This window comes from Prionailurus viverrinus, chromosome D3 (genome assembly GCF_022837055.1).
Source record: "Prionailurus viverrinus isolate Anna chromosome D3, UM_Priviv_1.0, whole genome shotgun sequence".
Lineage (NCBI taxonomy): Eukaryota > Metazoa > Chordata > Mammalia > Carnivora > Felidae > Prionailurus > Prionailurus viverrinus.
In genome coordinates this window covers 38,353,844-38,376,872 of record NC_062572.1, presented here as the reverse complement: position 1 = coordinate 38,376,872, position 23,029 = coordinate 38,353,844, and the positions used below count along the sequence as shown (strand labels likewise).

The window sequence follows — 23,029 nt, the reverse complement described above, 5'->3', positions numbered from 1 at the left end:
TTTGTTGTTGTTGTTTTGTTTCTTAAGTTTACTTATTTTGAGAGAGAGCAAGCAACAAGCAGGGGAGGAACAGAGAGAGAGGGAGAGAGGGAGAATCTCCCAAGCAGGCCCTGCACTGTCAATGCAGAGCCCGACTCGGGGCTCGAACCCACAAACTGTGACATCACGACCTGAACCAGAATCAATAGTAGGACGCTTAACCGACTGGGTCACCCAGGTGCCCTAGTTTTTTTGGTTTTGTTTTTTTGTTTTTTTAAAGTTAGAGATGTTTTATAGGTTCCTTGTTTTGTTTAACTGAGGCATGTTTGGAATGTAAAAAGCTGTACACATTTAAGTTGTACAACTCCACGAGTCTGGGGATGAGTATACACCTGTGAAGCCACCACCATCATCAAGGCCACCACAGACAGGTCCATCACCTTCCGGAATTTCCTCTTGATGGCACCCATGGAGGGCAGCACCAAAGTAACAAATCTGTGTGGTAATGATCCTGATTATTTTCAAACTCCTTTGAATTAAAAATAACCTACAGCTATAGGAACACTGGATACATATTTGCCAATTTTAAAGATCTGGGTGAATTCACACACACACTCAAATTGATTTCAACAAAAATGCAGAAACACAGAATCCAAAGCAGGCTCCAGGCTCTGAGCTGTCAGCATAGAGCCCAATGCAGGGCTTGAACCCACAAACCGCGAGATCATGACCTGAGCTGAAGTCAGATGCTTAACCGACTGAGCCGCCGAGGCGCCCCATGGGGGGATTTTGCTAAGTGTTAAACTTCTCCAGCCCCACTTAGAAGAGTGAACTAATAACCCCCTCGGTTACTAGTAGGCTAACACAGTCCATTGTAATTTCGGACGAGACCCGAGTCTCCCAGGAAATGAGAACCAGTCCTAGGCTGGGCGTGGGCCTCACCTGGTCTCCCTGGAACCGCTCTGGCAGTCTCCAGTAGAACGGCTCCGTGTGAATATGCTGCCTGACAGTCACGGCGTCCAGGAGGACATCAGGAGCCTGGTAATACACCCCCTGGGTCGTGCCCCTGAGGTTGCTCTGAGAAACCACACGCAGGAGCGGCTGACCCGAGCCCAGCGTTATCTGGTCATGGAAGGAAAGAAAAATACACCTTAGGACACAAATTCACACCTCCCCTTTGGTTTGTCAGATTCTACTACCGTTTCACAGACGAGACAGCTTCATTATTAAAACCGGAGTAACACAGATGTTTCCTTCAAACTCAAACCTCTGGGTTAAGGTGAAAACTGCACGTGTTTTACACTATTGCGTTTGGGCCAAGCTACTGCTACGCTGGGGCAGGATTCAATCCTATGAAGGAGGCTGTGGTGCGTTGCAGTCTTATCTCCTCGCCAAGTAGAGCTTTTGACAGATTAGCTAAGGAGCGACACGGGGTGCCTTCCGTCCCCGCTTCATTTCTTTCCTCGGACGGCAGGAAACAGAGCTCCGATTCACAGCAAACCCAGGTCAGCTTCCTGGAATTTCTGATGCCATCAGAGCAAAGTTTAAAGTACTTGACTGTCTCCCCCACCATCACCCAACTTCCACGGTGGGGAGGGTGCTGAAAACAGCACGCTTTACCGCGCGCACCACTCACCGGGGTCCTCACATAACCCTCGAGCTCTGAGCAGACTTGTGACAGCCCGAAGCAGAAGCAGGGGGTGCACCCCAGAGGGTCGTCGGCGCGGAGAGCATAGGTGCCGGCTCGACACTCGCTGCACTGCAGGCCAAACACATTTTCCTAAAGGAGAAAAAGCAACAGACTCGTCTGTTGTTACCTAAAAAGAAGAGGTGTGATTTCGGAACAGAAATGAGAGCAGACAGCAAACTCATTCGGGAGCAGCACACGTCTCAGAAATAGCCGTTTCCTTGGGCAAAGCAAGCTCCCTGACCTCAAGGAACACCCGCCCTCTGGCGCCATCAGTGATTCCCAGACGCAGCTAACCATCAGCATCACCTTGGAGGCCTTGGCAATATATAGATTGCCTGATGAGCCTTTCCTGGAGCAGCCAGGGAGGCCTCCCCGAGGCCCCAGGTGACTCTGATGGCCCGTCAGGTGGAGAACACAGACCAGGTGATCACTGAGGCAGGCCCTTCCCGTCCTGTTCAGGTGAAAGTTGCCGTCACCTGTGTGGTAAGCCAAAGGCATATTCACTGGTGTTTCCATTGCTCCCGGGCCGTAGTATCTGCGTGGGCGCTCCCTTCCTCACCCCTAGTCACTAGTCAGCCCACTACCCTCTCTCTCACCAGCCCCTGAAAAGGATCAGAGGAGGTAGCCAGTCACCTCCTAATCACAAGCACACGGGGGAACCCAGTGGAAACACACAGAGTTAAACATGATGTTGAAATCTTACCTGCTGGGAAAACAACAAGCACAAATTGCCTTCAGTCTGGCCAGCACATACGAAAGAATAATTATCAGCTATAAAATCACATCTTCTTGAAGCCCTGGGTTACCCGTTTTGCCTGAATATTCAAGACGCACTGGCCACTCAGCCAACCGGAACACGAAAGAAAACTCCTCGTCTTTCAGTTCAGTTCCATCATCTGACACTTGCAATAACCAGTAAAAATTCCACTTTAGAGAAGTGTTCTAGAAGAGCCTACACCGAATTGTAACTCAAACCTAGAAGGCAGTGAGAACCATGCCAAGTGTCTAAAACCTAGCTGCTGAGGTCAATACAGTAAAACCTTGGATTGCAACTAACCTGCTCTGTGAATGTTCTGCAAGACGAGCAAACATTTCTAACAAACTTTAGCTTGATAAGTCAGTGTCTCTCAATAGGAGTAGAACCTACTCCTAGTAGTGATGCCGAATGTCACGTGATCCCAACTGAGCCAATGTTTCTTCTCTCTCTCTCTCTCTCTCTCTGTCTCTCACTGCTGGATTGTGAGTGATCATCCATGCAGTGTCACATTTCTGCGAAATCCTCCAAAGGAGGCAAAAGCAAGTGTCACTGGATAGGTTCCTTGTGAAAGTTGCCCAAAAAGAAAAAAATCCCATTGAGCCAATAGGCAGCAGTGATCCCACTGCTGATAAAGTCGTCCTACACAATCACCCTCCTTTCTCTTGTCTCCCTCACACCAGCCACAAGGGTTTTCAAAGGCAAGTGCAGGTTAGTTTGTTTATTTTTCTTGATATTTTGTATTTTCTTTATTGTTTCGTATTGTACTACAGTATTGTGATCATTTTTATATGAATATTTTTTGGGTTGTGGAACGAATCACCTGAGCTTCCATTATTTCCTATGGGAAATTCGCTCTGATGTACAAGTGCTTTGGATTACAAGCATGTTTCCGGAACAAATTATGCTCACAAACCAAGGTTCTACTGTAGTCAAAAGCCCAAAAGTCCTAGTGGTGCATGTGAGAGGGGAAGACCGTGGAACGCCGAGGGCCGTTACCTTGCAAGAGCAGATACCGGTTTCCTCTGCACAGCTGCAAAGACTCTGTTCCTCATCACAGGTGTCTGCCAAGGTCCCTCTTGGGTCACAGTCACAGGGCACGCAGTCTGGAAAGTCTCTGTACCCCAGGGAGCACTGGTGGCAGCTCGGTCCACCGAACGCTGGCTTACATCGGCAACGGCCAGTGAGCACATCGCACTGATGACTGGCTGACCCAACAGCACTGCAATTGCAGGCCTGGAAAAACAAACTAACTAAATAAAAAGGTACCTTTTACATTTTCATAATGTACCCATGTGGGGATTGCAGAAGAACACTGAGTGTGGGGAAGTGGTCGGGATGAGTGGGCCTCTCCCAATATGGCTCCATGGTTTCACTTTGCCAAGAGCCAACGGGAGGCGGTGACTGCCATGCTGGACGGCTGTGCCCCGTTCAGCACATGCGCACTGGGCCCAACCTGTGACCTGAAAGTCAACATCATCTTACAGGTCAAAGTCAAGTCTGTTTTCAAAACACAACCTCTATCTAAGCTTCACTGAGGAAAGCTACATAGAAAACAGAACCAAGGAAGACCGGATACAACCCTCCAATAAAGTGACTTATGTCCTTCTCCTGGAAGATAGTGTATGTGCAGAATACATTTAAAGGGCACTAAAATAAAGTTTTCCAGCCATCAATTCCACAGCCGGTTCTCGAAGAAAATTTAGAATGATGTACTTTAAAGGTGCTGCTTCAGGTGATGCCTGAACCCGTACTGAGTTTTATTTATTTATTTAAAAAAAAATTTTTTTTTTTTAACGTTTATTTATTTTTGAGACAGAGAGAGACAGAGCATGAACGGGGGAGGGTCAGAGAGAGAGGGAGACACAGAATCTGAAACAGGCTCCAGGCTCTGAGCAGTCGGCACAGAGCCCGACGCGGGGCTCGAACTCACGGACCGCGAGATCATGACCTGAGCCGAAGTCGGCCGCTTAACCGACTGAGCCACCCAGGCGCCCCACCCGTACTGAGTTTTAAATGCAAACCACAGAGCCATTCACCGGGTTGAGGTCAAGCGAATGGATGACAGAGAAGGAATGTGATTTGCTCCAGCAAAGCGCTTCTCGGTTAAGAAAATGCCGATGGCAGCGCGCACCTGGCATCCGAGCTCTGGGTCACGGCCCCAGTATCCGTCCTCACATTCATCACAGGATGCGCCCCGAGTATGAGGAGGGCAGATGCACTGCCCCGATTCCGGGTGACAAGTGTGCTGCGTGTGGGCGCAGTCACAGGCTGCAACGAAGACAGACAGTGTTGTAACACATCAGGACCACCGTGTGACGGAAGGCGTCCGAGTTGATGCCACAGGTCATCTCCCTTTTATTAATTCTCCAAACCATTCTAGACCATTCTTCTAGTTCCTGACGGAGACCTCGTGGTTCCCAAGACCCGTCCGTGTCTCCCGGGAGGTGGCTGTTCCTCCTTGTCAGGAGCTGCTGCTGGAAACGGGGTAACCGGGACAGAGAAACAGAAGTAGGCGGGAAGATACAGCCAATACTCACAGGGCATTTATTGTGTTCCAAATGCCTATGCTCAACATTTAAAATAACTCCTGGGTGGAGATTACAATCAGCTTCTCTATTTTACAGATGAAGAAACGAAAGCTAATCGAAGTTCACATCATTATTAGTAAAGCCTGACCAGAGATTCCGGGCAGATGAAAAACAGGGGCCAGGAAACAGAAAAAAGGTATGAAATCCTACACACTCGAAAGAGAAAAAGTGAAGGAACTTAACAGAATTGGAAGTCAAAGGAGAGTGCCAAGAAAAGTCGGGAAATTACTATAAAGTCTCAGATAATGAATTCCAGAGCTTACGTGTACAGCCGCCGTCCTGGAACGCATAGAAGCCGCGCGCACACCTGTCACACTTTTCCCCAGCCACACCTGGCACACAGTGACATCGGCCTTCCTCCGTGCAGTCATCCGACAGGGAGCCTGGCGTGCTGCAGTTACAGGGCAAGCACCCAAGCCCTGTGTCCAGCCCATAATAGCCATGCTGTTTCACAGGAGGGACAGAATTGGGGAAGCCACAGATACATTTTAGTTAGCCACTAATACTCACGAGAACGTTTCCCAAGTCAAACACAGGATGTTTCACAGAATCATAAAGTGCTCGCGACGTCATTCCACCCCCTTACAGACTGAACACTGGTCCACAGGTAAGGACCCACAGCATTCACCAGCCGTGTTTTGGGCATGAGCTCTTTCCGGCAGTCATGAAGTCCATTTCACTGGGAACCAACGTTCAGGTATCGATTACAGACCTCGCTGACACATACTTTAATTGTACGCAATGACCAGCAGGCCTCTTACCGAGCACCGGTCACACTGCTGTCCAGTCACATGCGGTTTGCAGTCACAGACTCCAGTCTCCAGATGGCAGACACCAGAAAGGGAGCCTCTTCCATGGCATTCACAGGCTAACACACACAAGAGACACATTTGTGCCCATTTCTGGGTATAGCTGTAATAAGACCCCTTAATCCCCAAAGGCAAAATTTTAAACATTCATGTTTCAAATCCTAAGGCTAAAATAAATCACTTTCAAATGACTTTTAAAATTTAGTATTTTTCTGAAAAGTAGGCCAAATGGGGTTGGTGGAAGGAACCATCACACAGAAAAACCACTGAAGCTATGACGATAGCAAGTAGCAAACGATCTTAACCAATTTCATGAATTCCTTGAGTCTGTAAAAATGAGCCACCGATGTTTATTAACAAATCTTCGTAAGAAACATACGACGGAGATTTCAAAATCAACTGCGTCGCCTGCTCTCATTCCAATCATGGAGATATTTAATATTTTAAAGCTCCGTTATAACAATCTAAATAGCTAATGTTACATTTCATAGTTCAATGTGACTTATTTCCCTGTTCTAAGTCACAAGTTATTTGTAGCTCTAACGTACTTAGTTTCAGGCCAAACACTTCAATTTTATCTATAGTTATAGCTATTGATGTTTTATCTATGGTTATAATATTGATGTTTCAAGCTACCAAGTCCCTCACCTTTTCGGAGTGATGCAATTTAATGGCTCCAAGAAATGTTTAATTGGTATTTATAAACTAGCCGTCAATATGCATGTCCTTGAAAATATTTAATATGTTCACTGACAAAATACCCCAGAAATGCACACGGCTTATGAACGCTTGCACTCAGGGAATGCGCACTGTCATATGGTGTAATGAGGTAAGAAGAGAAAATCTTCACAGGTTATCTCACTTGTGCCACTGCGTGTGGCACAGCAGTGGCAGACAACAGGACACTGCAAGGCTGAGGTTCAGAGGAAAGGCAGCGTAACTGACTGCGGCCAAGGCACTGAGGTGGTGTTCCCCAGCGGAAGTGGATCCATGATGCCCCCTGCAGGAGGCTGGGGAAGTGCTAGGGGCCCCACTCGCCGCTGCCCATTCCCTTGGCTCAGCTGTGAACACTCAACTCACTCTTTGTATTACATGTGCCTTCTGGGGCCTTGGACCCCGGAGACACCGCCCTTCCCAGGGCTAGTCAATGTCCAGAAAGAATAAATAGCTTGCCGGCCAGAACGCCTTTCGCGTGCAAACGAACCAATCCGGAGCCCACATCCACAAAGGCCTTCTTATTGGGCCTTCCCTTCATTTGGGCTTCACCTCCACCGTCCCCAGGACCTTTCACCCCAGGGCCATGCCTCAGACAACTAGGGATGGCTCCCATGCCCCAGAGCCTGCTGAAATTGTTTAAAGTAGCCAATCCTAAACCCGTTTACTCTGCCTTGCCCTTTCCTTCCTGAGGAAACCACAACAAAGGCTCTAAAAACCACATTTCCCCTCCTGACCTACATGGGTGCTTCCTGAGTGCCCTCCCCACAATGCCTTGGTGTGTCCCCTCCTCCTGGCATCTGCTGGCCTTGCCATACCTAAATAACAATACACCGTGTGTGCGTGTGTGTGTGTGTGTGCGTGTGTGTATATATATATATATGTATGTATATGTATGTATGTATATGTATATATATATGTATATATATATACAGCTTATTTATTTTGAAAGAGAGAGAGCACAAGTGGAGTAGGGGCAGAGAGAGAGAGGGAGAGAGAATTCCAAGTAGGCTCCACACCCTGTCACTGCAGAGCCCCACATAGGGCTCGAACTCACGAACTGTGGGATTATGACCTGAGCCAAGATCAAGAGTCAGATGCTTAACCAACTGACCCACCCAGGCGCCCCATAAAACCTGTATTTTAAAACACTCCTCAGCATCTATTTTCAATTGTCGCCCATAGAAAACATCACACACCCATTTACTCACATGCACACACCCATGTGCGTGCGCACACACACCACACGCATGTAAGTCCATCTGAGGTTCCATCTCCTGATCCCACTAATTGTCCCCCGTCTCCCTCCAACTCAATTTTCACCTGGCTCTTGCCTCCTGGCTGCTAAAACTGCTTCCTCCTAACATCTCCCAGGACCTCCCAGGGCAAATTCAATGAGCACACTATGGGTCTTCATCTGGCTGTATCTTCCCGTGACATAGACTCATCGCCCACTCCCGCTCACCAAGGTTAGGGACACCCTTCGGTTTCCTTCTCGCATCTTGTGTCTCTCCCTCTGGTGCCTGCCCCTCTGTGTCTCAGGGAAAGCCTCCACTTCCTCTGGGGAAAGGTCAAAGTTCACCGTATGACCACCACCAAATATTGACGATAATAAATTGTATTTACTGTCCTGTCAGTTTGCGCCCGTATCACGTTACAGTAGCTCTCATTCGACCTGCGTAACAAACCGAGGAGAGACGCGTTATAATTGTCTCTGTTGTCCAGTGTGGAATCTGAAACTTCGAGACATTGTGTAATTTGCCACAGGTCACACAGCTGTCAGTAGTTGTCCTGCTATGGTAACAATTCTAATAGGAATTATTACCAAAAAGGTTTTTTTACTGTAAATAATACTAATTTAAAATAGTTGCCATTAGGGGCGCCTGGGTGGCTCAGCCGGTTACGCTTCCGACTCTTGACTTCAGCTCAGGTCATGTTCTCACAGTTCGTGGGTTCGAGCCCCACATCAGGCTCTGTGCTGATGGTGTGGAGCCTGCTTGGGATTCTCTCTCTCTCCCTCTCCCTCTCCCCTCCCCTGCTCATGTGTGCACGCTCTCTGTCTCTCTCTCTCAAAATAAATACACTTTAAAGAAAATAAAATACAAAAAAATAAAATAAAATAGGTGCCAATAACCGACTGCTAGGTGCTTTACATATAATTCTCATAATATCAAAATTATACCCGCCTAACATATTTCGTATAAGGTGCCTTGAACAGTAGAGCTTGGTGGGGTTCCAGTGTCCCCGGGCTGTCCTGCAAAACCATTCCAGAAGCACCAATTCTGCTACCACACCAAAGCTGATGCGTCTCTGAGCTCCATTTCCTCCCTGATTCCTGCACACCTGAGTATCCAAATGCCTTCCCAACAACCCCCTAGGAATTCCCATGTCAGTAATACTGAATACTGGGATTCTCATTGGGGTTAACCTAATAAAACAGCAGCATATTAGCAGGTGGGGCCTCTGGGAAGTCCATGAGAGGGATTCTATCATAGCCTGGAAAGATTTCTTTTTTATTATTATTCTTTTTTATTATTTTAGAGAGAGAGAGAGAGAGTGAATATGCGAGCAGGGGAGAGGGGTGGGGGAGGGAGAGACAGAGACAGAGAGAGAAGCAGTTTCCATGCCCAGTGTGGAGCCCAGTGTGGGGCTTGATCTCACAACCCTGGGATCATGACCTGAGCCAAGATCAAGAGTCAGACGCTCAACCAACTGAGCCACCCAGGCGCCCCTGGCCTGGAAGGATTTCTAGTGAAATATCCAGAAATAGTAAGAATTCATCTCCTCAAAGCTGGGGAACAGGAGAGAGGAAATGAAGCAAGAATAAAACTTACAAATGCTTGGAAACTAGAAAGAACTGGGACACTGTCCCTCTATAACCAGTCCAGCCGCCTGGGCCACCATCCTGCCTGTCCTAACCCCTCCCTGCCTCCCAACCTCCAGCGGTCACGGAGCTTCCATGACCAGCGGTCACTTTTACCCCATGACAAAAGCTCTGCTGGAAACCCTCATTAATTCTGCCAGCAAGTTTCTCTTCTGGCCTTGTCTGTCTTCTTGTCAACTCCGTCCTCCACAGCGGTTCCAGAGTGACTGTTCAACACAGATCCGTTCAGGTGAGCTGGAGTCCGGGACAGACGGTGCTGTGCAGTCCACACTAGATGCAGTCTGCTTTCCGCCCGTAAGCCGAGGTTCCTGCCCTGGCCCAACCTGCCTTTCACTTTCTAGCACACTCTTTCCGGACTCTGCTCCTCCGGCCTGGACGACACTTTCCCACCACTTGCCAGCCCACCTGGTCACCTCCTACGCACCCTCCTAGACTCACATCAAGTGGCATTTCCTCCAGAGGCAGCCGTGGATGGCCCTGGGCCCTTACGGACCCTTGTGCGCACCCCAGGGATGGTCATTTATCACCCTAGAGACTTGTCCGTCATATCTGCCTGGCGCTACGTGCACGTGTCTCCTGAGCCCTGGGATGTGGCCGATGCAACTGACCAGCGAGATCTCTAATTTCCCTTAAATTAAGACCTGGGCCAACAGCTCGGACCCAGACCCAGATCCTCTATGTTCTGACCCTCCTCCCCACTTCTGTTCATCACCAAGACCTATTATCTATGCAAAATACTGAAGCAGTTTTGTCAATGCAGGTGCAAATATAAAGGAAAATGATTCTTTTTTTTTTTTTTGGTCACAATGAAAAACTTTGAAATATGTTTGAACAACTCTGGTATGTAAATTCCCTTTTGCAGCTATGAATTTTATGTTATCTAAATTACAGATCAAGTGTTTCTTAGGAAAAGTTAGCATCCTAATTGAAATAGGCTATAAAATATGCACTGAAGTTTGAAGGCTCAGTCTTCAAAAGGAAAGAAAGTATCTCATTAATACTTTAAAAAATTTGATTACATGACAAAGTGATGCTACTTTTACGTACTGGGTAAAATGAGATGTATTATGAAAATACATTTCAGGGGCGCCTGGGTGGTGCAGTCGGTTAAGCGTCCGACTTCAGCCAGGTCACGATCTCGCGGTCCGGGAGTTCGAGCCCGCGTCAGGCTCTGGGCTGATGGCTCAGAGCCTGGAGCCTGTTTCCGATTCTGTGTCTCCCTCTCTCTCTGCCCCTCCCCCGTTCATGCTCTGTCTCTCTCTGTCCCAAAAATAAATAAACGTTGAAAAAAAAAAATTTAAAAAAAAAAAAGAAAATACATTTCATCTATTTATTTATGTGGTGACAAGAAAAGAACTTCTAAGTGTTTATTTATTGGTTTTGAGAGAGAGAGAGAGCACACACAAGTGGGCGAAGGGCAGAAACAGAGACACAGAATGTGAAGCAGGCTCCAGGCTCTGAGCTGTCAGCGCAGAGCTTGACGCAGGGCTCGAACCCATGAACCATGATACCATGACCTGAGCTGAAGTCGGATGCTCAGCCAGCTCAACGCTCAAGCCACCCAGGCACCCCGGTGACTAGAAACCTTAAAATTACTTGTGTGGTTTACATTTCTACTGGATGGCATTAATTATAGAAAAATAATAAAAAGTATCATTTTTATTATTAGCCATTTATAACAGCTACCATTTATTCCATGTCCAGAACTTTGTTATCTCACTGACGTCTCACATATATGTGTATATACACATATATATGCCTATGTCTATTTTATGTGTAAGGAAATAGTGGTTCAGAGAGGTTAGTAAATTTGTCTAATGTCACCCAGCTGGTTGTGACCAACCCTGAGCTCTAACCCGCATTAGTCAGACTCCAAAGCCTGAGACTCACATCTGTGCTTCACCTCCACACCATTACACGTAGCTCCTTAATAGACCTGGGTCGGGGCGCCTGGGTGGCTCAGTTGGTTAAGTGCCTGACTTCGGCTCAAGTCATGATCTCACGGTTCCTGAGTTCAAGCCCCGCTTCGGACTCTGTGCTGACAGCTCGGAGCCTGGAGCCTGTTTCAGATTCTGTGTCTCCCTCTCTCTCTCTGACCCTCCCCTGTTCATGCTCTGTCTCTCTCTGTCTTAAAAATAAATAAACGTTAAAAAAAAATAGACCCAGGTCATTAATTTTTCCAACTTCTACGACAATACTTAGTATAGTGACTGCTTAATAAATGATGAATGAACAATGAATCATCAAGGTTTGCAGTAAAGATGAAAAGAAATGGCAGGAGTGTAGTGAAAGCATTCTGTAAACTTTGAAGCTTTTCACAAATACCAGGTATCATAATTATCCTCCTATGATAACCAATCTAGGTGGCCTTGCTGATCAAGTCGACTGGCCCAAGGCTACAAAGACTTACCTGCCTGGGAAAATATCTTTTCTGTATCGCTAGCACCCTCTTGTGTCCCCATGTTGTAATAGCATAGTAGGACTGGACATAGGAAATTATCAAAAAAATTTAAAATTGCCATTTTTTCTCTTTCACACCTTCAAGATCTGTGCCTAGAAATCTGAGGGCTGTATTACCAACTTGTATTACAAGTTGGTTATCTCAGGTATATGAAATTCTGCTTTCCTCAATGAATGATTCTAAGTGATCTGTAATGTCGGGAAGGAAACACAGCCCTGCAGAGCAACGTGAGAGTCAGTAGTCCGGGCACAGACCTCTGAGACTCTAGGGTTGGAGTCTTCCCATTTCAAACCCTGTATCTGGAAATCCCGTCCGACTCAAGAGACCCCTGAGCCTGTCCTCAGAAACACTGCAGGCTTTGACACCACTCTGCCTTCGCCATGGTCACTGGGAGCACCTGACCACTGTCAAGTCCCACTTTCTCTCCCAGTGGAAGGGCACTTATTTGCTAGACCATCTGACCTCGTTTATAGGAGCTGATCGAGCTAAGGCAGGGCAAGCAGGGAAGACATAGGTCTTGGGTCTACACTGGCATTAACACAAGCACCAGTTGAGATAAAGTTACCCCATAGGCTGAGCCCTTTGTGACACATGTAAGTAGATGGATGGAGACTTCACATGGCGATTAGTAACGGCTCTGACTTCGCAGCCCACACACTCACCGCGGCAATTTTTAGCAGTCACGGCATCCCCATAGAAGCCGTCCGCACACCTCTCACAGTGGGCACCAGCCGTGTTCCCAATGCATTTCAGGCACTCTCCGGTGACGGAGTCACAGTGACCGGCCTCGAAGGGATCCACATTGCCGCTGCAGTCGCAGGGAACACAGGATTCCCCGGGCACTGTTGGGTTTCCATAGTAACCGTCTGCGCATCTGCAAAAAGGTTGAAGGAGGGATCCAACTGAATGCAAATACTCTAGACATGACCCCACCATCCAGGGATTCTCTGAATGGTTAATAAGTCAGACACAACTCTTTTTACGTAAGATTTATTGTGGAGTGCAACACTGAGTTCGGGCGTTCAGATCTCCTCACTCGCTGTGAAGGCAGAGAGTGCATCCAAAATGAGCCATACATCCAAGTGGATGTGCACTCAGCCCTAGGCCAACTGTACCTGGATGCCACGGCCACGGGTATGGTGCGGTTCTCCTGGGGACTTTAGCCATAGCCGGGCACTGATACTTACACGTGGGAAAAGACCGCGTTGGCTTTCAGGCGCCAGAGGATGGCTGTTAAATCAAACTAGCCCTCACCTCTGAAACTATCCAGAGTAAAGGGAGATTTCAATGTGTGCACAGTAAACACTGGCTCCTCGCTGTGACTATTGTCACTGACGAGAACCCATATTAGCTCAAGGAGGCCGAATGCTGTTCTTGAAAATTTCCCAGGGAGTTTTTCAGACTAGTTTTTTAATCGGCATACTGGCTTGTCTCTATAATTATGTGAAATAATAATCACACCCCAAAGCTCTAAAATCATACTTAGCTACACATTTAAAAGTAAACACATATAACTGATATTGAAGTAACAAAAAAAGTCTGATGCAACTTTTTGAAATCAATTGAGTGATGCAGACAGAGTACCTCTCGCACCAAGCTCCCGAGTATCCCGGTGCACACTGGTCACAGACCACTTCGTCCCCATCTTCTAGGTGGCAGGTGGGGCTGAAACTGTCAAAACACTACAGATTAACACAATTTTCCAATGGGTGGGGTAGAATTTCTAAACATTTAAAATGTTCATCTTTTAGGGGCGCCTGGGTGGCTCAGTCGGTTAAGCATCTGACTCTTGCTCTCGGGTCAGGTCATGATCTCATGGTTCATGAGTTCGAGCCCTTCATCGGGCTCTGTGTTGGCAGTGTGGAGCCCGCTTGGGATTCTCTCTCTCTCCCTCTCTCTCTCTCTCTCTGTGCCTCCTCTGTTTGCTCCCTCTCTCTCTCTCTCAAAATAAAATAAACATTAAAAATTTTTCAAAAATAAAAATAAAATGCTCATCTTTTACCACTCCTTACAAACTTTCACTAGGTCTTTACTCCAGAACCCCGGTCCCCGACCATGCAGCCCATCTCACTGGGCAATGGCTGCTCACTGTTCCCTGTTCCTGCTTGTCCCTCAGCCCAGAGGGCACTTCTTCCCCTCTCTGGCTGGGTTCATCTTATCCCCCATCCCCAACTCAGCAGCCACCTCCTCCAGGACGCCTTCTCTGATGCTCCTCCTGGCCAAGCCAAGTTCCCCTCTCTGGGTTCCCTGTCACTGGTCTGCTTGCCTCAGAGCCCTCGCCACACTGGCCAAGAGCGAGCTCGAGCTTGTACATGACGGCCCATCCACATTCTCCAAAGGACCCCCACAGCTGACAAAGGTCCCTTCAACCTCTGTTCCTGGGTTTTGGGGGGACCTGTGAAGGGAGCCATGGGGCAGCTGAGAGTCTCCCACGATTTCATCCGAGTAGCCCTGCCTGTATCTGTTTTGCACGGTGCAGTTTCAAATAAAAATCCCCATGGGGGAATTCCCTGGGTCATGAAGAAAGAAGGGTCCTAAAGGGAAAACCAGCAAGAGAGAAGCAGGTTTTCAAACCACTGGCCTGCGAATGAGGCCGTGTGCACCACTGGCCCCTTCCACCTCCCCTCACGCTTTGTGCGGCAGGACCAACTGTGATTTCACAGATGGGATCTGCTCCTTTGTGCTACCCCGCCTTGGCATACTCAGTTCCTCCTGCCCAGAAGGCCCTTCTCTGCAGCCTTCAAATTCCTTCTCATCCTCAAGCCTCAGATCAAAGGCTTTCTCTGAGTCATTCCTGGCAGATTCACACTCTCCGGACAGTGGACATACCTCCACCGAGTCATGACCACAGTGCGGGTTCCATGGGACCAGCAGCCGTGGATGAACACGTTGAACCAACCATGATGCTCAGTAGGCACTTGATAAATATCGGTTGAATCATTACGTGAGTTCAGCCCATTTTCAACGAGCCTCATATTTACCTATTTTGGGCATTATATCAAAAACTTCTTAAGGCCAGGAACAAAGTTTTATTCATTTCTGTGTACCTTATATGTCCTAGACCACTGGCAGGTACATACCATATACATTGAAAGAATAAACGAGCAACGTTAGACCCAGAGGAGCAAACCTGTGCATCTTTCCTTGCCATCACATAACTTTTCTTATTTAATTTAATGCACCAAACTTGTTCTTTTTTTTTTTTTTTTTTATAAAGAGAATCCAGGGGCACCTGGGTGGCTCAGTTGGTTAAACGTCCAACTTCAGCTCAGGTCATGATCTCACTGTTCGTGAGTTTGAGCCCCGCGTCGGGCTCTGTGCTGACAGCTCAGAGCCTGGAGCCTGCTTCAGATTCTGTGTCTCCCTCTGTCTCTGCCCCGCCTCACTCATGCTCTGTCTCTCGGTCTTAAAAATAAATAAAACATTAAAAAAATAATAAAATAAAATAAAATAAAATAGAATCCATTCCTCCACCTTTAATCCTACTTAATTACCACCGGGTTATCACACTCTCGTCACACATAAAGTCTGGCTCTGAAGAAATCAACGCACATCTGAATAGACATTGTGGCCGCACCGGGTGGAGCCCACCGGTGGAGTTGCCGGGCTTACTTGTTGGAGGCTGTGGAGAGGGGGCAGGCACACTGCTGGCAGTCCCTAGGAGTCCCTCGGGAAGGCAGCCCGTAGAAGCCGGGTGCGCACTGCTCACAGTGGTCCCCGGTGGTGTTGTGCTTGCACGCCTAGAACACGTGAATGAGGAGAAGACTCAGTTCAGGTCTCCTTAAAGGACTCTCTGATTCATCTACAAACAACTTGAAGTCAGAGTGGGAGGGGGGGAAAAAAAAAAAAAGATCAAATTATCAAACAAGTCACCAAACCCTGTCATATGAGGAGGGGGTGCCTGTTTCCAGATAAATGAATTAAAAAATGTAATTTGCACAATCTGTACAAATGAGAAGATTTCACTTCAGCCCATGCTGGAGGAACGGCTACCAGACTTGCCCGTCTGTGGGAAAGAACTAGAAAACTGGAGCAGAACATATCGAACAACTTCTTTCAGACACTGGACCACAGAGGGGTGTGGAAATACCTGAGACAAGGGAGGTGATGGGATGAACCCACGACCGCATGTCTTTCTGCCCGGAGACACTTGCCAAGCTGGCAGGGAGTTGTGGGGGGCGGGGTGGGCAAGAAGGTGGTTTTGCTGAGTTGAGGAGACGGAGGTCAGAGTATGGGGAGGCTGGAACTGCAAGAATTTGGGCAGAGAACCAGAACTTCACAGAATAAGAGCTCCAGAAATCCCCACGGGAGACCCCTTCAAATAGCTACTGAATACTAAACTTCTTGTGTGTAGAGCACGTTTCCATGAGGTCAGCTGAAAAATTCAGAACTCACACAGAGCCCCAGGGACACTAGAATTGTAACCGGCCAGTATGGAGAATCTTTGTCAAACACCCAGAGCGCCCAGCAGAGACCCCAGAAGAAAAACTCATTTGCAGAAGGGTTAAGCCTGCCCTAGAATAGAGGTTATTTTAGACCCACCCTAACAAAACTTAAAAACAAACCTGGAGACAATCAAGCTGACCTATGGTAATTTACTGCGTGCCAAAACAAACTCTGACATTCTTTAAAGGAAAGCGACAAAATCCAAAAACTTAACAATGCACAATGTTCATCATGCAATCAAAAACTACTGGGTAGGGGCGCCTGGTTGGCTCCGTTGCTTAAGCATCTGACTCTTGATTTCGGCTCAGCTCATGACCCCAGGGTTGTGTGTTCGAGCCCCGCCTCGGGCTCTGCACTGGGCGTCGAAGCTGCTTAGGATTCTCTATCTCCCTCTCTCTCCCTCTGCCCCCTTCCTCTGCTCTCTCTCTCTAAAAAAAAAAAACAAAAACAAAAAACAAATAAACAAAAAAACCCTACTGGGTATGCTTCCACTAGTCAAATCTGGGAAAATTTGGAATCCATGAGTCCAGAGAGATAATCAGTAGGTAAATAAGTAAACATAAGAAAGGGGTGTGGGGTTCTTGCTTAGAGTGGAGGCTGCGTGCCAACCAGTAAGCATGGGGGGAGTGCTGGAGTTGGAGAGCTACCCTTTTGCAAACATCGTGGTGGTGGGGCCAGAATCATCAGCGACTGCTACATCTAAGGGGAAAATTTGATGATGATTATGTCCACTTGCAAAATAGGTATGATATGATTTTTTTGCTCAAAGGGCCAGAACGGGGTTTTCTTTTTCTTTGGGAAAGCCATTATGTAGTTCTGCTAAAAAACCTACTAAGGGTCTGTTTTTTTCTTTTCATTTAAAATTCTTTTTTAATTTGAAAGAGAGAGAGAGAGAGAGTGTGTGAGCAGGGGAGAGGGGCAGAAGGGGGAGAGAGAGAGAGAGAGAGACAGAGACAGAGAGAGAGAGAGAGAGAAACTTAACAGTCTCCACGCTCAGTGCAGAGCCAGACGCAGGGCTCAATCCCACAACCTTGGGATCATGACCTGAGCCGAAATCAAGAGTTGGATGCTCAACCTACTGAGCCACCCGGGCACCACTACTGCCGGGCCCCAAGTATCTGTTTTAATGCTGTCTCAGTCACCATCGCTTTAAGTGACCAGCCCTGTTGGAGGAGCTGGTATGTTAAGGATGAGAATGTTCATCTCCTTGGGAAGGAAAAACATCTTCTCTTGATTGGAAAAGAAAAATAACTTCATAGTGGAAAAACCCGACTGTCACCACCTTATCCGGCTGTCCCAGGCTAACGTCCCCGGGAAGAAGACCAGACCGAATGCTCCTGACAGTGTGCACCGAGAGGGCATGTCACCTTCGCGTCTTCTTGCCTAAAATGCTTGACACTGGAAAGGAATGGGACATGAGTGGAAAACCTGACGAAATTGGAGTGAAGTCCGCAGCTCCGTGGATGGGATGCTGCCAGCGTGAATTTCTTAGTTTCAATCACTGGACTCTGGTTATGCAAGACCATCAGGGGATGATGTGTGAAGGTTGCACAGGGTCTCTCTACACTGGTTTTGTAAGCCTTTCTGTGCATCTAACATAGTTTCCAAAACTTTTTCAATGACAAAAATCATTATCATTTATTATATTTAGAACTTGAAGGCCAGTGGCTGTCAGCATCTTCGCTTTAACAGGGGTATCTATTTTTATATTTTGTCAATATATATTAATAGAAGCCTGTGCAAACACCCTTTCAGCTCGCCTGCACCTTAAGTCATCGGTGCCACAACCACGGTCTGCCGACCACCCCTCGCTATTGGCAGAGGCCCTTGGAAGGCTGGCCTCGAGAACGCACATGGCAAGGCAGAGGCATTTAAAAAAAGCAGCGACCTCATCAAGCTCTGGGAAACGATCCTGAGGCACTGAGTGTGTGTGCAAATCATCATTTTGTGCATTTCCTACAGACACTTGCATTCCCAGAACAAAGAAAGGAACAAAGAACAAAATGAAAGCTTTACTTACAGAATCAAGAAAAACCAGGCTCTAGAGAGAATAAGCAATCCAGGGCATCTCCCTGGGTCTGATAATTAATTTTCCCTAGCCCTAGGACTCAATCAATCTCTTTTGGAAAGAGTATGAAGGTTTCCCTGCGGTGAATCAGACTCAGCTGATTAACATATGTGTTCACTCGATCTACGTGCAGTAAATCCATTAGAACCCAGGAGTATGGCCTGGCTTCCGGGCAAAAGAACTGAAAAGAATTTCTGATTGAAGTTAAAAAACAAGTCTTGCCCTGTATCTGCCCCAAAGTCCATTCTCAAGATTAACTGCATATTTGTCAAGCCATGTTTCAACTCATGTTGCATGAAAGAAGCACTTGTTTGAAGAGTTTATCCAAGCTAACAACTATGAAGCATTATATATTGTACAAATGAGTGTGATTATCAGAAGTTTTATTATCCCTTTTATGATATGCTGTGTAATATGTTAAAAAATGCTAGCATTTTCATGTAAAACACCTGATCCTTTTTATTTAATTGGTGGATAATATTTTCTACCTGTATATAGCTTTATAATCTTACAAAGTAAGTTCGTTGTTCTAATAAAAAACCCGCAAAGAAATTATATATCCCTTTTCCGTTTTCACCAAAGTAACCTTTTTTTTTTTTTTTTTTTTTTTTTTTTTCAAAAAAGCAGGAAACATTTTATGACATGAACTTAAGTCTGCAAATTTCCTTTGGAGTCTACAAGGGCAGGGATAATCTCCTGTGAAGGAAGCATTTTGTTCTAAACCACTTCTGCATAGCAGATGGCTTTGGGATGGGTGGGAGGGGGCACTCAAGGTTTTAGGAACAGACTCACAAAGCAAACTCCATGGATATCGCATTCAGTTGCATGGCCATGGCATTCACAGGGTTGACAAATTCCTCCAAAGAGTATTCCATCCACACGATAATAGCCAGGGAGGCAGGACTGCAAAAGAGGGGCGGGTAACACACACCGGTGAAGGCAACCTTGGACATTATCGAAATCAGCATCTTTTTTTATTATTATTTAAAAAATTTTTTAAGTTTATTTATTTATTGAGGGGGAGAGAGAGAGAGAGAGAGAGAAAGAGCGAGCATGAGTGGGGGAGCGGGAGAGAGAGAGGGAGACAGAGAATTCCAAGCAGGCTCCACACTGTCAGTGCAGAGCCCCACAAAGGGCTCAAAATCAGGAAACCTTGAGACTGTGACCTAAGCCAAAATCAAGAGCGGACGCTTAACCAACTGAGCCACCCAGGCGCCCCTCATCTTCTTTTCAATACGTTAGAAACATAAACGGCTCCATTTTCTAGAAGTAGAGAAACTTCTCTTTTTCCCCTCAAACTTCTTTGTCGAGGCATCATCTACGTGCCATAAAATGCTCCCATTTTAAGGGCACGGTTCAATGAATTTTTTAGTAAACTTCCCAAAGTGTGCAACCGTCACCATAAATCTAGCTCCTTATTTATTTTTTGTTATTATTTATTTATTTTTAATTTTTAAATTTAAAAAAATGTATATATAATTTATGGTCAGGTTAGCCAACATACAGTGTGCAAGTGTGCTCTTGGTTTTGGGGGTAGATTCCCGTGATTCATCGCTTACATACGACACCCAGTGCTCATCCAAACAAGTGCCCTCCTCAACGCCCACCACCCACTAACCCCTTATTTCTTTTTAAAGGTAGAAGCACGCACACCCAAACCTGGTGGCTATACAATGGGTCCGCATGTACTTCAGCGGTATCCCACTGCAATATTATTAGAAATCATGTGGGGCGCCTGGGTGGCTCAGTTGGTTGAGCGTCCGATCCGGCTCAGGTCATGATCTCGCGGTCCATGAGTTTGAGCCCCGCGTCAGGCTCTGTGCTGACCGCTCAGAGCCTGGAGCCTGTTTCGGATTCTGTGTCTCCCTCTCTCTCTGCCCCTCCCCCGTTCATGCTCTGTCTCTCTCTGTCTCAAAAAGAAATAAACGTTAAAAAAAATTTAAAAAAAAGAAAAAAAAAAAGAAATCATGTAACACTCAGCCACTTAACCAGTGTTTCGATCAAGAGGGCATTTTCCTCTCAACTTGATTTTATTTTCTTCTGCTTATAACTCACTAAATATTACCATCAAAGTCTTCAAGCGTAGGTCGGTGTCAAACCGCATCAGTTTAATGGAGCAAGCGTTACAGGTGTGCTTTCTGAAGTATCCAGGGCCATCCCCTGCCTGTGAGGAGCTGGGGACTGCCCCGGACACAGTCACCCATGTCATAATTCTCATGATGACCCTGAGAAATATTCTGTTTGATAGACATGAAATCTGGAACACAGAACAGTTAGGCACCAGGCCCACCGTGCCAGTGGAGCGAGTAAAGTCGCCACCCAGACCCGTGGCCACAGGGCTGCCCGGGGCCACACCAGACACAAAACATGTTCAGAATGCAGACTGGGGAGTGATGACTTTGGAGGCCAGCATACTCCCGTGGGGCCACGGAGGAGGGATGTGGATTTCGTTTTTATTTGTTGTAAAAAGTATTAAAACTGCATTTTCATTATATAAATAATATATACATGCATTCATTCACACTGACCTTGTGAATGTCCTCTAATACCTCCATGCAGCCATACTCCCCTCAAGGGCAATGGGCTAGTCTACAGGTGGGCACCGACTGGGGTGGGGGTCTGTGTGGTCCCTGTAGTGTTATCAAGAATTCCATTCCTGGGGCGCCTGGGTGGCATCTGACTCTTGATCTCAGCTCAGGTCCTGATCTCAAGGTTCGTGAGTTTGAGCCCCACCTTGGGCTCTGTGCGGATGGTGCAGAGCCTGCTTGGGATTTTGTCTCTCCTTCTCTCTGCCCCACCCCAGCTCGTGCTCTCTCTCTCTCTCTCTCTCTCTCTCTCAAAATAAATAAATAAACTTAAAAAAAAAAAAGAATTCCATTCCCCACCAATAGCTGCCCGATTCCTTATGTCAGCTTTTGATTAAAGAATTCGTTCTTTTGTCTGACAAAAACACTGAAACATTTGTGTTAAGCTTCGTGCACTTGCTTGAGCCATCATCGTAGGCACATCAGTACTTTTCTCTCCAAACCCAGTGGACTTTTGAGTTCTGCAGTAGCAACTGCTCACTGCTGCCCCCTCTTGGTCTAGCTGGGACAGGCTTTTACGTGATCTGCCCGCTTTCCTATTTCCACATCCCACACTCTATAAGGTAGCCTTAAGGTCATTTACCCGTTAAATATTAACTACACAGGAATTAGGACCTACAGACATTTCCTTGGCCTAAGAATAAATGTTTCAGATCTAAAAAAAAAAAGTTCATTGGATCAAAAAAGAAACAACTCTGCAAAAAATTTAAAATAGCAATAGAAATATTTAATTAAATATTTACATTGTGAAGCATGGGCCCGCTTTCTTAACTGCAATGTTTATAATTGATAAACATCCATAAAAATGAATCATAAATACAGTGTTCTCACTTTGTAAAAATGATTGCCAGACAATCACAGCCAATGACAAATGTTCATAATTATAGTCAGTCTTGAACACGGGAGAGGCGGGACCGTGGGGTGGTTAACAGCACAGATGAACTTGAAACCTGATGTGACTACTTCCTAGCTCTTTCCTACAGAAAGAGGTGAGGATAGTGCCAAATACACAGAAAGTTATCAATACTTAGGTCCAAATCATTTCAAAATATATTTCAAAGAAAAAAATTTTTAACCAACAGATTACTTTTAGTGATGATTCAAGTGCATTTTCTCACCCTTCATTGTGGGATGGAGCTCACCTAAGTTAACATAGCTGGGGGCCATAAAAAAGTCTCAAAACGGGCCTGGCTTGTCCAGTGCTTTCTAGATTGCATGCTGGTGATTAGTAAACATTCAGATACAATCAAGTTCAGTCCTCCTTAGACAAGTTCAGTCCTCCTTAGAAATGCAAAATATGGCATGCAGTTTTCCAGATGACTAAGGCAAGAGGGTAGACTTAATTCGGAGCATTTCCAGGTGCCCCAGAACCCCCCTCTGCAGGCAGCACCAGATTTCTTTAAACATTGTGTTTGCTAATATTCCTATAGCCTCGAAAAGTCTGAGCCAAACATGGGGTTTCTAAAGTTAAAAACCAAGTGTGGGCCACTGTATTACCTTCAGGGTGCTTTCTTCCCCTTAGGAAAGAACAAAAGGGAGGGGACAGGAAGGGAATAAGAGAAGCCTTACCTCACAGGAGATCCCTGCATAGCCTTGGGGACATTCGCAGTGCTCCACCTCCGTGGCCAGTGCCAGGTCTATAACGTTAGGGCTGGCTGTGTCCAAAGAGACAGAATCCAACCTACCAATAGATAGGGGTCATCACGTGACTTAGATACCCACCTGCAAATGACATCTAACACTTTGAGGAAGGTGGATTCTTAAAAAAGGCCTGTTCAAGCAAAACGGTGATGTGACTTTTGTAAGTAAAGATTTTCACACCAATATGATTTCTGCAAGCCATCAGTATTTGCTGGAAAGCCTTTGCAACATTTGGTGGAAAGACATGTGATTGCCCAGACAGCTGTGGGAAGGATCTGATGCTGTCCAGTCTGAGCTGAAGTGCTTCAGAAAAACGAATCTATTCAATAATTCTATCTTGAATACAGAGATTGTCCTTAAATGTATAATTCCGTGTTTGCTTTAGCTGTAGCCAATGTTTATACTTA

At 46.4% G+C, this 23,029-nt stretch overlaps 1 protein-coding gene across 3 annotated transcripts in view; it reads right to left on the bottom strand.

Annotated features, from left to right (window-relative positions):
* Positions 1–23,029, bottom strand: part of LAMA1 (laminin subunit alpha 1) — a 168,541-nt gene that overhangs the window by 66,336 nt on the left and 79,176 nt on the right. For all 3 annotated transcript variants that reach the window (XM_047827002.1, XM_047827005.1, XM_047827004.1), the window contains exons 15-25: positions 22,551–22,662; positions 19,189–19,299; positions 15,495–15,622; positions 13,467–13,553; positions 12,545–12,756; positions 5,776–5,882; positions 5,278–5,458; positions 4,558–4,694; positions 3,423–3,659; positions 1,616–1,759; positions 922–1,101 (exon numbers count right to left, since the gene is read on the bottom strand). In XM_047827002.1, the coding sequence (XP_047682958.1) occupies positions 922–1,101; positions 1,616–1,759; positions 3,423–3,659; positions 4,558–4,694; positions 5,278–5,458; positions 5,776–5,882; positions 12,545–12,756; positions 13,467–13,553; positions 15,495–15,622; positions 19,189–19,299; positions 22,551–22,662 (1,636 nt within the window). The remainder of the gene's footprint in view (positions 1–921; positions 1,102–1,615; positions 1,760–3,422; positions 3,660–4,557; positions 4,695–5,277; positions 5,459–5,775; positions 5,883–12,544; positions 12,757–13,466; positions 13,554–15,494; positions 15,623–19,188; positions 19,300–22,550; positions 22,663–23,029) is intronic.